Genomic DNA, 14,069 nt, shown 5'->3' with positions numbered 1-14,069 from the left:
CCATGGAAATCCACATCTCATCGACACCCCCTGCAAAGGTATCTACCATGCAAAACTTCTCCAAAGCTGACTTTGGACTCCTAAAACCAGAAGTGGCTAATTTCACGGCATACATGCCAATGGAAAATAGATGCATAAATGCCGAATCATGCACCAATGCACTGTATGAACACGTACATAAATACATGGAACTATCCATACCCAACAGAACCAAGACACTGTCCTCTAAAAAAAGGAAGCCAATCTGGTGGTCCCCTGACATTAATAAACTCTACAACAGAAGTAAGAAACTGTTGCAGAAAAAGGTGACATCCCAAGACCGGAAAAATTCCCTTATTATCCTCAATAAAAAGTTGAGATGCCTCATTAAAGCATCCAAAGCCAGCTATGAAGGCAGAATTGTGGCAGACACTAAAAACAACCACAAAACCTTCTATAGTTATATCAAGAATCTCCATGGCAATGCTCAGATTTGATATGAGTTACTGCACAATGGTACCTGCTATACCGAGCCAAAAGATATTGCCAACATACTGGCCAGCAGATTAAGTGCCAACTTTACCCCTCCCCCCCAAAGGACCAATCTCAATACTGGAAGAATGCCAGGCACCCAGCATTACTGCAGTACAGGTTAAAGCTGCATTGTCCAAGGCCAAGAATATAGCTTCCATGGGACCCGACAATATCCCTGGCTGTGTTCTACATAAATTACAAGGTGAACTGTCACCACATCTGTGTGCCCTGGTCACTCACAGCCTCACCTCAGGATTTGTCTCTACTAAATAGCGCACTGGTACAGTCATACCTCTCCATAAAGGAGGAGCGACAACAGACTCTGGAAATTATTGCCCCATTAGCCTGACAAGTGTGATATGTAAGGCTCTGAAGTGCATCATCATAGACCTAATTAACAAGGATATAGGGAATCTCCAAACTCTAGATCCCATTCAATTTGGTTTTGTGAAAGGTAGATCATGCCTGCTCAAGCTGGTTGACTTCTTTGAGTCAGTCACCTGAGCTGTGGATGAGGGTAAGGCAGTTCATACACCCTACCTTGATCTGGCCAAGGCCTTTGATACCATTCCTCACTCAGAATTATTGATAAACTCACCAAGCTAGGCATCAACCCCTATATCATTAGGTGGGTTGCAAATTGGCTCACAGATAGAACCCATAGTGTGAAAGTAGCAGACTCCAAGTTAGACTGCTGGCCAGTCACAAGTAGAGTCCCACAGGGATCGGTCCTGGGTCCTCTCCTGTCTGGCATCTACTTCTCAGAGGTCCAGGCCAACACAGAGGGACTCTGGCTGACCAAGTTCATAGACGACTGCAAGCTGGGAGCCATTAATAACTCCCCAAATGATGCAGATATCCTACAGAAAGGCCTCACTGAGACCAGTGGCTGGTGTTGAAACCATGACCTTAAGCTTAATGTCAAGAAATGTGTCATCATCCCCTTTGGGAAAAACTCAGTTCCCACTAATTACCACATCTGTGGGAGCCCACTGAACACTGAAGGCATTATAAGAGTTCTCGGGACACAGGTTGACATAAATCTCTCCTTTGACCACCACATTGCCAGTGTGGTCAGAAGGTCCTTCTATGTGGCACATCTCATTACCAAGAGTTTTGCATCCAGGAAGAAAGAGGTCATCATTTCTCTCTCCTCTTCCCGCATTAGACCAATCGTAGAGTATAATGCCCCATTTAACATGTACCTCACTACACACCTGCAACAGCTGGAGAGGCCACAAAAGTATCTCAGAAAGAGGATCCTAGGCCTTAAATACATGTCCTCCATGGACAGACTCAAAAAACTCCAGCTATTCTCTGTCTCATATCATCTACTACCAGGTTACATTATCTATCAGGCTGACAGAACAAACAAAAGGGGTGGAGGTGTTGCCATCCTCCACTCTGACCAACTTAACATTTCTCCACTCCCTATCCCCCTACCTACCTTTGCTCCTGCAGAAATACTCATCTTAAACTGCCACCTCAACCCCCATAAATATTTGCCGTCGTATCCGTCTACATTCCCCCCAGGCAACAACAAACCTATTCTAGAAAAATTTCTATCATGGCTCACCCTAAGCATTTCATATGAAACCATCATACTTGGTGACATTAACATTGATCAGTCTTCTCTTTCCTCCACTTCCTCTACTCAGGCTATTAGTCTATATGGCTTCGAACAACTCATATCTTCCCCTACCAGATCTAACAAGAACTCCACCACTGTCTCCATCCTAGACTGGATCCTTATTTCTGCTACCCTATTCAATAAGTATTTCATAGACACAATTCAAAAACTAGCTGAACACTGTCCCACTCCCTCTTCTCTGCCCCACCTCACAGTCCATCTTCCTCTAATTCTTTCTCCTTTCATCCTGTTCCCATTTCCTTTATCAAATCCCAGTTAAACAAACTCAAACCAGGCCCTCACTCGGTTGACAATCTACCCCCCACTTTCTTAAAATTACTACCAGCTCTATTGCACACCCTATTTCTACTCTTATAAATTGCTGTATTACCGAGGCTTTCATCCTTTTACACAATCCCACTACACAAGGAAGGTAACTCCACTGACCCCTCAAACTATCGTTCCATAGCTATACTATCCCCACTATCCAAAATACTTGAAAAATGCATTCACTCCCAGCTACTCAAATACTGTCTTGAAAATAATCTCCTAACTCCCTCCCGACACGGTTTTTAGTCCTCACCACAGCACATCTACTGCACTTCTCTCATTCACTCAAACAGTGGCAGAAGCCGGTGATAACAACCTACTTCTCTCCTGTCTATTTCTTGATCTCTCCAAAGCCTTTGATACAGTCTCCTACTCTAAACTGTTAACTGAGCTGTCAGACCTTCACCTCTCCCCCTCTCTATATCCTGGTTCTCTAGTTATTTATCTAACACAATTCAATTTATACACTGGGAAATCACCACATCTCCTTTTCTGCCATCAACACCGGAGTTCCTCAAGGCTCTATCCTGGGTCCCCTCTTGTTCAACTTTTTTACTAATAACTTACACTCCGTTACTAATCTGTCAATCTTTTTACAATATGCTGACAACTCCACCCTCATAACCACAGTCAATACCATCCCTGAACTCCTTTCACATTCCCAAGATACTTTCACTTCCATAAAGACCTGGCTCATGACAACGAATTAATATTAAACCCCCCAAAAAACATACTCTTGTTATTCCTTCCAAAAAATGTTGCACAACATAAAACCTCCTTCACCATTACCTCCTGCAACAATGCCATCACCAAACCCGAACCACATACCAAATTACTTGGTGTTACCATCAACGACAAACTCAAATTCGAGATACACATCAATTTATGCATAAAAAAAAAAACTCACCAAAAACTTGGCCTATGATACAGTAATCACAAATTTCTTTCTAACTCCTCTAAACCCACCCTAGCCTTATCTCTCCTTTTACCCAATCTACTATATGCAGTCCCAGTCCTCACTAACCTTCAGTCTTCTCAGCAAACTAGAACAGACCTACAAAAAAATAACAAAATTTGCTGCTAACCTCTCCTATAAATCCCATCACTGCCTCGCCCTTACATGCCTACAATGGCCGGAATTCACAAATGAACTTCTCCTTCCACAACTGTATATCCTGCCCCTCTGTCTCTAATATTGTATCACAATATAACCCGTGACAACAACTCCGCTCATCAGATAAACATCTGCTGGACAATAAAAAAAATCTAAAACATTAGGAAGTCATTATATAAATTCTCAGTTGCTCACTCCTGGAACTCCCTTCCTTACAATATAAGAAGTATCCCCCATAAATTACAATTCAATCTAGCACTCAAGCACTACCTACATAACATCTTGTTCTGACCCTGTCTAGCTCCAACCTGAATTCCTAAAACCTATGCCTTTTACATACCATCTTTTTCCCATTCTTCTCCTCTTACCCCTCTTCCGTGGAAAAATGTCGACAGTTCCTTCTAAGTGTAAATAACTCCTTTGTTTTTCTCCTAAATGCCCCTCTGTTTTGTTGATAATGTACATTATTTCATTTTTTTTTACAAAAACCTGTACAAAACAACTTTAATTGTGTTATTATCTTTTGCTGTATAAACTCTTTTCGAGATGTAATTTCTTTTTTATATATGACTGAATTTACTTTGTTTATGACTGTAATTTGTAATTGGAGCTTTTCTCCTCAGGTCTCCACTGAAAATGGGCCTTTGGCTCAGTTGGACAAACCCGGTTAACAAATGACAATAAATAAATAAAAAATCTCTGCTTGACTTATAAAGCCATGTCTGACTCAGCTCAGTTAGAAAAGCTACATCTAAAGAAATTCCTCTGCACCACATGCTCCAGAGACCTCAACCTCATTACCTCAATCAACAGAACATGCTGGAGGGACAGGTTCATAACCCAGAGACTGCCCATGCTATGGAATAGACTTCGCCTAACTTGTCAAGCAGAGCACCTCACTAGCCCTCTTCAAGAGAAATCTTGATGAGTGGATGGGAAACAGAAAGTTCACCCAGGGATCACTCCAGTGGCTCTACTTGATAGAGGCACTGGGAACTAACATTGGGCGGCACAATGCCAGGGCACTTCTATGAGCTAGGCTTGTAAAGGCTCCTGAGCCATTAGCCTAGGATGCACCTATGAACCTAAAAATGATGTGTAGAATGTATATATATGTATATATGTTTAGTTACTTTAACCTCAATTCTGCTTTCATTAGTTTTATTGCATCACACCAGAGATATAAACAGTAAATTCAAAACATTTTTTCATGCTGCTATTACCATGTAGTATTGTCATAATTCTCCATTTACCATACTGGTAGATGTCCATGCACACTCATGCACACACCTGCACACTTTTAAACATTACTAGTTTACTTCATCCACAGTTTTCTGTATTTTTTTGTATGTTTTTTCTACTAGTTTTCATTGTATAAACATGTTTTGGGGTTGCAAACATGAGAACTATCATGACAGCATGACAGTTTTTCTTTTTTCTTTTTTTTCTAAGCACTGACATTTTTTCTGAGCTGTTAATTACTTAGTATTTTATGAACACTAATACACATGGATGGATATTTACTAGATGATGTTATTAGACAGATGTATTTTTATATTTATAGCATTGTATTAGATCGCTTTGTGTTTTTTTCATGTCTATATTATAATATCATATGATGAAAATAGCGAATGCTATTTCATCGTATCGATAATATCTAAACAACAAAATATTGAACAAACGGAACAGCAAATTTTTTCCCTGGGAAAAAAATTGCTGCTCTGTAAAAAAAAAAAACCTTAAACGCAAATTTAAATGGGGGCTTCAACCCCCCCACACCCCCGATGCGGGGCCTGTGCCCCCACACCCCCCTACTAGTCCATTCGATACTGTCATATAAACCCTTTTTGTTCTTTAATTTCTTGTCACAGACCTGATGAAGGCTTTATTGCATTATGTAGCCCAAAGCAATTTTAGTTAAAAGCCTTTTTATGTGTATTTTATGCTTTTCTTAATACTTGATTTGACATGTGGGTTGAAAATAGGCAGTGTTTTCCTTAACTAGGATTTAGTTTGATCTAATCAGTTTGTAGTGTGTGGGGGTGGGTACTTGTTCTTCTAAAATGCACTTTTATGGCCCTGTTTACATTATCCTGTTTATACTGTTTGCCTTGAATAGGGTGGTTTAAAATTAAACAATATGTACATTTTCTACATCTAAGTATATAAAAGCTGATATGTTTAATATTGTTAAAATATTTCTGATTTTGTGTTACTGAGGATCGCTTGTCTGTAACGAATAAAGGCTTGTCGCTTTGGAACACTACCTGGGTTTCATGATTTTTGGAAATTATTGTGAAGAGCTCATCAACAAAATTTTAAGACTATTAGTTTATCTGTTTTTTTATTTTTTTCCTCAACACTGATGGTGGTGAGGTTGGAACTAGACAGATTCCTGTGCTTGTTTGGTTTTCATTTTTTAAATTTCTTTTAGGCACCTGTTTTCTCAGGATGAGCAGCAGTTACTAATAAAGACAACAAACCTGCTACTAGAAAATCATACATTAGCAAATGGAAACGGTTTTCTAATTGGTGCCAACATATTCAACACCCATTCAAGGCTAGTTGTTCTCTGGTTTTACAATATTTGTGTGAGTTACTATCCTATGGCCTTTCTTATTCCTCTATCAAGGTTCATTTATCAGCCATTTCAGCATGTCTGCCCAAGGATCCACCTCTTTCAAGGCAGTCACATGACCAAATGCTCTTGAAAGGGGTTTGCATAACAGATGGCCTATCCTTGAATTTTAAATTTGTGTTAGAGAAGCTAACACTTGCTCCATTTGAACCAGCCGGTCTGGTTAACTTGAGGTTTGTAACATGGAAGACAGTTTTACTGATTGCTCTGACCTCTGCAAAAAGGGTTTCTGAGTGGCAAGCTCTAATGATGAGTCAACCCTGCCTCATTGTCCCTAGGAATAGGGTTTCTTTGACAACTAATCTTTCTTTTATGACTAAAGTGGTATCTGAGTTTACTTTAAGCCAAACTATCCATCTCCCCCTTTTCTTTCCTGAACCTAAAAGCGAGGGAGAAAAGATAATCCATACCTTGGATGTCCGCAGACAACTCAGTTACTGTCTTGATAGAACTAAATCTTTTAGATCTTCGGATCAATTTTTCAATTTTTGTGAAGGTAAGAAGAGCAGACAACCTATGTCAACACAGACTTTTTGAAATGGTTGTCTAAGGCTATTGGCTTTTGTTGTACTCATCATAACAGATCTATTCCAGGCAGGGTCAAGGCCACTCTACCAGGGCCTTGGCCTCATCTAAGGCTTTCTGGAAAGGGTTGGACTCTAGAAGTATTCTAGAAGCTGCTATGTGGTCCTCTGTACATACTTCTAGAAAAGCACTATAAGCTTGATTTCTTCTGTAAGGCTTAAATCAAGTTTTGCTAGGACCATTCTCCAGGTGGTCTTGGACCATTCTAATTCCCCTCCCAGATATAGTTAGCTATGGTTATCTACTCATATAGCTAAGGCTAGTGCAGCAGTGATTGTAATAAAGAATGTATCACAGCTGTTTAAGCTGAACTTACCACGACAGTAGATGTTTGAATGTTCTCTTCTGCAGTAGCCACTCCCTCCCTCCATCTCCTTGGTTTTTGCTGTGTTTTTATGTCAGGGTGTGGACATTTATTTTTTTCTTATTTCTGGCATTGCCCATTTAGGGTTCAACCTCCCTCTTGCTACTGACAGGAAAGCTCCGAAGGGCTTCGAATCCAGACTTGTGCTCTAGTCACCTCATCTCAAGCTGCTTGACAGTTTGGGCACATGGATGGTATTATGAAGCTTTGGAAGCTGGGTGGTTGTTATATCCTTCGCTGGATATAAACCCCATATTGCTAAGGTGGAGGGTGGCCTCGGTGGAGCAGCGGTTAGTGTTTCTGCCTCAAAGCAAGAGGTTCTCCAGTTCAATTCTCAGCTGGAGTTTCTTCTGTGCGGAGTCTGCATGTCCTCCCTGTGGTCACGTGGGTTTCCTCCAGGTGCTCCAGTTTCCTCCTACATCCCAAAGACATGCTGTAGGTGGAGTGGACACTCTAAATTGGCCCTAGGTGTGAGTGTGCACCAGCTATGGAAGGTTGAGTACCAGGCTGGCAACTCAATACTATAAAACTCAACTGCCAATTATTCTGTGAACCGTTATTCTGCTGCGGCGACCCCTAACTGGGAAAAGTCAAAAGGAGAAGAAGAAGATTGCTAAGGCTGCTGCAGCACTGATCACCTACCTGATCATTCTAACACCTACTGCTATAGTAAGTTAACTTACACAACTGTACTTTTTATCTGTTAGAATTTAAATGCATGCAGATTAATAAAATAAATATTTTGTAATTACATCTCACATTACTGACTGTGATTATAAAACTGAATGTTTAGCAAGTATTTAGCAAATTTTCTGATCATATGCAGAATCAACAAAACCTAAAAAGGCACACAGGATCAGTAGTACACTATGAACACTTTTTCTTCTTTAATCTCTCAAGATTTCTTTAGAAATGAAAAAGAAAGTATAAAGCCAGACCATATATACCTGTTCTAAACATCACATGTTCCACTCACTATGAATCAAAACGTTAACATTACCTATTCACAACTTAGAGGCTTTCATTTTTAAAATACATTTAACATTTACAGACTCATTAAGTCCTTACTGACCTAGCCCACCACTGCCTGACCCTAATGAACTACCACAGCCCAAAATATAACCCTATAATTTCTGCTAACATTAACTTGAATCCTTATCTCCTAACCCAAACCCTAAAATTCCTCTCTTGCTCCTTAAACTTAAATTCACCGATTGCTCCCTTAACCTAAAACTCCACTTCCCCTCCGTAACCATAGTCTTTGATGAATTCCTAACCGTAAAACTCTGTTCCTCCTCCCCAAGCCTAAAGCCCTGTCACTCTCTAAACCTAAACCTATACTCCCCAGTTGTTCCCCTAAAACTACCTTCCCACTTTCTAACCATATACTTCCTTGCCAGTCCAGTCCCTAAATCTAAAACTCCCCTGCTGCTCTTTAACCCTAAACTCGCTGCCCATTCCCTAAACCTAAATCTTGCTTGCTGGCTCTTAAACTAACTGCTGCCTAAAAAAAACTAAGCCATCACCTCTTGCTTTCTCTGCACAGATGCTGTCCTTTTTCCAAACTCATTATTCAAGTCTGAATGTGAGCTCCATGTGCGCTACAAGATACTCAAGACCTGTGTATAAGGAGGTAGCCTTTCAATAACTGGCACTCGGGCATTTGTAGTAAACCCTTCCAGTAATAAATGGTCATATTTAATTTGCAAACTTACAAAGTTAAAGCTTACCCATGGTTGTAAAGAATGACAATGCATTATCTACCCTATTGTTCCATATCATTCTAAGATCAGAAATGTAATGTCACTGTTCGTATCATCACAGTGCCTTTAAAGTATTAGATTACATATAACTGGAATAAAAGAGTGACTTTGAATTGTAAGGCATAGGCAACACCTTTTACAGATCTATCAGACCATTTAAGCTAGTAAGACTAAGAACCTTTTGAAAAAATATATATCACAATGTCTGGTTGTGTATATGTGAGGCACGCTTCTCAAAGCAGATCACACTATGTCATGAACACTATAAGGGTACATTACATGTTAGTCCAGTTAAAAGATAATTGCAGCCATAATTTCAGTATCACCACAGTGAATTTTATTTCTTTCAAGATGTCGTAATTTTAAAATTTGTGATAAAATTTAATTGCAGAAAGGAAATTCTGCTTAATTCCTTAGAAAATATTCACCATGTTTGCTTCTGATTTGTTGCAGACTAGTGCCATTTCTTAATTGCAGATTACAAATGTGACATATGCTATCCTCAGTGCAGCTAAGAAATCATTGCATGCCCTGAAAAGTGATATAACACTCTACATGAAAGCATTAACAGACATTAATATGCCTCTCCTGCTCCCTTTCTTATTGCACACTTTTACCTCACAGCTATAATGATGATCTGCCATATATGCATTTGAAAAGGAGTTATGATTCACAGACATTACACTTCAGAGGACTAATTGTTAAACTATTTTACTTTATATTCAGTGTATAATTAATCTCTATATAAAACTTTGCAGCTGCACATTTAATTATATATATTTTACTTGTAGAAGCTTTACTTTTGTTTGCATATTTTTAGGTAAAACCTTGTTAACAATTCTTGATTAAAGCACTCTTTTATATGGCATAATTATGAGTGAACATATATTAAATGTATATTACCATTTATTTTCGTTACATTACAGCCATAAAACACTTTGGTACAATTACACTGTAACCGACATGACATTTTATTTCTGTCTGTCATACCACTTAGTCATTTCTGAGTACCTTTTTTACATTCACTGTACCTTTTGCATTCCTCTACCTATCTTGCAGATGTAAGAATTACGGAGTGCTTACCTGGGCACAGGAGGAAAACAAACAACAACGAAAGTTTCATTGTTTTATCACCACGACTGCACAATGAGTTGTGTTTGAGCAGATGGCACTTTTAAATGATTCAGTGAAGGTCACTTTTCTGAACTTGGCAACACCTATCAGAACAATTTTAGTTTCTGTTGACTTGTCTGTGTATTTTAGTATTTCCCGTAATGTGGTTTTCGCACAGAAGATAACATTTACTGCACAACCTCTGGCATGTGCAGAACAGTAAAAATTAACTAAGGAATCTGGCATTCTGTTTAGTTTGTTACTATATAGTCATGCCCTTTCACAAAATAAACTCTTTTGTTTATTACTAAAATGCTTAATTTAAATAATATGTTCTGATTTACATTGGTCTCCTAGGACTGGGTAAAAAATGATAGAGATTGTTTTGTTGAAGCTCAGGAAAAAAAGTGGGGGGAGGTGGGGGTAAAAAAAAGACCCCTTGTTGCCATCAAGTGGTAATAAAACAGAGAGAGAAAGAGTGAGAGAGCATGTGATTGATAGTAAATAACTATATTATGGGAGTGTAGGAGTAGAGCTTCTACCTAGTTACAACACAGATTATTAGGTTAAAGTTAGTTGAGGAGCGAGAAATGGAAAATAGTTGGGGGGTGTTGTATAGCTGTAATAAACAAGGTACGAAGAAGAGATAGCACATGCTTTTTCTTCATCTAGCCATGTCCCAGGGTTTTTTCGCACTCTTTCCAATACAATATTTTACACATATTTACAGCTGTAGAAGTAATAGGGCTTCCACTATGAGTGGATGAAGTACAACCGGCAGAGGACTGGAAATACTAAAACTGCATCCCCCCCATGAGTGTTTAACCTCCAATGTGGGGACAAGCCCCCACCACCCAAAATTATATATAGCAACTCCGTGGTTGTACCAAGTCAAACCAAGGGGAAATTACCCTTGAAAAGGGTATCACAGCTGGCACAGCTTGCCAATAGTGATTCCTGCAGAGGAATTCCACTCCTCAGTGTGTTAACTTTTGAGCAAGTGATGCTTGAGAATTCAGTATTTATGCACTTACAGCTTACTCAGTAACAGGCTCCTGTCCTAGAAGCAACTGCTGTTGACCTTCCTGGAATAGGCATTTGGTAGGCTGCATTTGCTATATTTGCATCCCTCTGCCCCCCCCCCCCCAAGACTGTTCTAGCTATTACATCTCGTGGACTAAAGCAAGCAATCAAAGACAAGAAACTGATTCATCTTGATATTCTTCTCTCTGGAGCACAACTGAGGCTTACTGAGTAGGGAAGACATGGGGGATGCTATTGTAGTTATTTGAAATAACTACTAAAAGCACCTAAGAGCTTGTTGGACAGACCTAAGAAGAGAGTGGAGGCTGTTTCTCCCAGTAGTGTTATTAGGACTAGGCAGAGGTATCTGAACTCCCCCTGTTATGTCCATTTAACAAAAATGGATGGCACAGTGGTGCAGCAGTTGCACTGTCACTTACAGCAAAAGGTTCTCTGGTTCGATTCTTGGCTGGGGTGCCTTCTGTGTGGAGTCTGCATGTCCTCCCTGCATCTGTATGGGTTTCCTCTGGGTGCTCCAATCTCCTCCCATATTGCAAAGACATGTATCTGGAGCATTTCTCCACGGCCTCCGCTGAAAATTGGCTTTGTTCCAAGTCAGACTTTACTGGTAAACAAATGATAAATAAATAACATTTGAAGGTAGTATTCTTGGTCATCATTGCAGCCATGTTTCAGTAATCTCCAGTCAACAATCCCATCAAAAGTAGCTATTATCTAGACACACATTTTCAAAGACTGTAAACAGCTAATTGGCTAGGGAATTGCTATCCTGATAAGTGAAATCCTGACCCTAGCTAATTTCCTACCATAAACTGTAACAGGAGCTGAGTGTTGCTTTGTGCTTAGAATAATAGCTTCCAATTAACTAAATATGTAGGAGGAACAGGTTCCTCCCCTCCTAACAGCAACTACTACCGGCCTTCCTGGAATGATCACATAGTTAACTGTATCTGCAAGATTATTTTGCAAATATGTTAAGCTTTCTAAACAATATTTCTGTCTGAAACATTGTGCAGTCATCCCAAGCTAAATCACTTCCTCCTACTCTCCTTCCACATTGCAAATGGAGCCAAAGGCATTTTTGTAACTTATACAGTGTTACTTTAAATAAGGTCAATGTCTGTGGTAGCACTTACCTCACAGCAGCCAAAATAGACTCATTGAATTACCTGTCTTAGGCTTAGATGGATCTTTCCAGAATTCTGCCCAATCAGGTTGCTTTCGATGATCACATTTTCAGGAAAATTCTACTGCCACAGCCTGCCTGCACTTGACTGTGCTTCATTCCTCCAGTCTTTCTCCATTCCCACCCAACCCTCCTTAATATATTAGATTAAAAGGCATTTGATGGGGTGGCATCACCTTCCCATAACCCCAAGCCAGAGGCATGCATCTGCATCAGGGTCACCCATTACAGGATACCAGTTCATCCAAAATCCGCAACATTCTGTCTGCAGGATCCAGGATCCTGAGTAATGCCAACAAGTGATGGAAAAAAGGCACCAAATGACCTAATAAATAGTTTTAGGAATGTATTAAATGGATGTCCAGGCTTGTAAGTGCTCTAGGGCCATTAGCATAGTAACCTCCTATGAACCTATGATCATATGACTGGTTTTGCTGATATAAAATGAGCTTCCTCAGTTATTCCAAATCTTTTTGAGAACTTCAACCTAACAAATTCTTGAAACAATTTATCTGGTCATTTGGTTGCCTTTTTTTTCTGCTGCTGGATTTGCTTTTACCAAGAACCTGGATTAGTGACTGTCATCAACATGCACTTTGGTGCATTTTTATAGGTTCATAGGTTGGTACTAAGCTATCAGCCCTAGGGCCTATACAAGCCTAGCCATAACAATTCCCTGGCTATTTCTTCCCACACTATTTACTTCCCTGGACCCCTGTCTAGCAGGGTGACTGACGTGATCCCCGGGGTGAATTTCTTTTCTCCCATCCAATCGTCAAGGTTCCTTTTGAAGAGGGCCAAAGAGGCATGCTGCTTGACTTGTATGGGCAATCTATTCCAGAGTCTGGGGAGTCTCTGGGTCAGGAACCTATCCCTCCAGCATGCTTTGTTTATTGTGATGACAAGGTTTAGATCCCTGGAGCATGTGGCTCTGAGGGATTGGAATTTCTTTAAGTGTAGCATGTCCAACAGCTCTGGGTTTGACATGACCTTGTATGTTAAGCAGAGATCGCCTCTGAGTAGATGATATGCGACAGAGTATAGCTGGAGTTTTTTAAGGTGGTCAGCATAGGGCATCTGCTTTAGGCCTCTGATTCTTTTAGTGAGGTATTTCTGCGGCCTTTCCAGTTCTTGCAGATGTCTTGAGAGGTACATACCAAACGGGGCATTTTATTCTATAATGGCTCTAATGAGGGATGAGTACAGTGGGACAATGACCTCCTTTTTTCTGGATGAAAAGCCCTTAGTGATGAGGTGTGCCACATAGAAGGATTTCCTGACTGTTGTGGCGATGTGGTTATCGAAGGTGAGACCACTGTCCACCTGTGTCCCTAAGTCTCTTATCACACTTTCAGTGTTTAGTGTACTGCCACCTATATGGTAATTCATGGATACATGTTTTTTCCCAAAGGGGATAACTATACATTTCTTGGCATTGAGCTTGAGCCCATGGCTCTGGCACCAAGCATCTGTTTCTGTAAGGCCCTTTTGTGGAGTATCCACATCATTTGGGGATTCAATAATGGCTCCCAGTTTGCAGTCATCTGCAAACTTTGTTAGCCAGAGTCCCTTAGTGTTGGCCTGTACTTCAGAGAAATAGATGCCAAACAAGAGTGGTCCCAGGACTGAACCCTGAGGTACTCCACTTGTCACTTGTCTGGAGCTGGATTTGGAGTCGGTTATTTTTACAGTGTTTTATCAACATCAACAAGTGGCCAGAGTTGAAATATGGACTGATTTATACAAGCCCAAAATAGACAGGTAAAAGATCACTCCAGGATATCTTCAC

The 14,069-nt window shown here is 40.1% G+C and overlaps 1 protein-coding gene across 1 annotated transcript in view; it reads right to left on the bottom strand.

Moving 5' to 3' along the window:
* LOC122794616 (basic phospholipase A2 4-like) overlaps positions 1-10,122 on the bottom strand; it is a 247,186-nt gene extending 237,064 nt beyond the window's left edge. Inside the window, exon 1 of the mRNA XM_044063188.1 lies at positions 10,021-10,122. Coding sequence (XP_043919123.1) covers positions 10,021-10,060 — 40 coding nt within the window. The 5' untranslated portion in view covers positions 10,061-10,122. The remainder of the gene's footprint in view (positions 1-10,020) is intronic.
* Between the last annotated feature and the right edge of the window lie 3,947 nt (positions 10,123-14,069).

The sequence above is a fragment of the Protopterus annectens genome, chromosome 2.part1 (genome assembly GCF_019279795.1).
Source record: "Protopterus annectens isolate FY-2018-M chromosome 2.part1, PAN1.0, whole genome shotgun sequence".
Lineage (NCBI taxonomy): Eukaryota > Metazoa > Chordata > Ceratodontiformes > Protopteridae > Protopterus > Protopterus annectens.
Note: the sequence above shows the minus strand (reverse complement) of the source record. Positions and strands in the feature narration are given on the sequence as shown.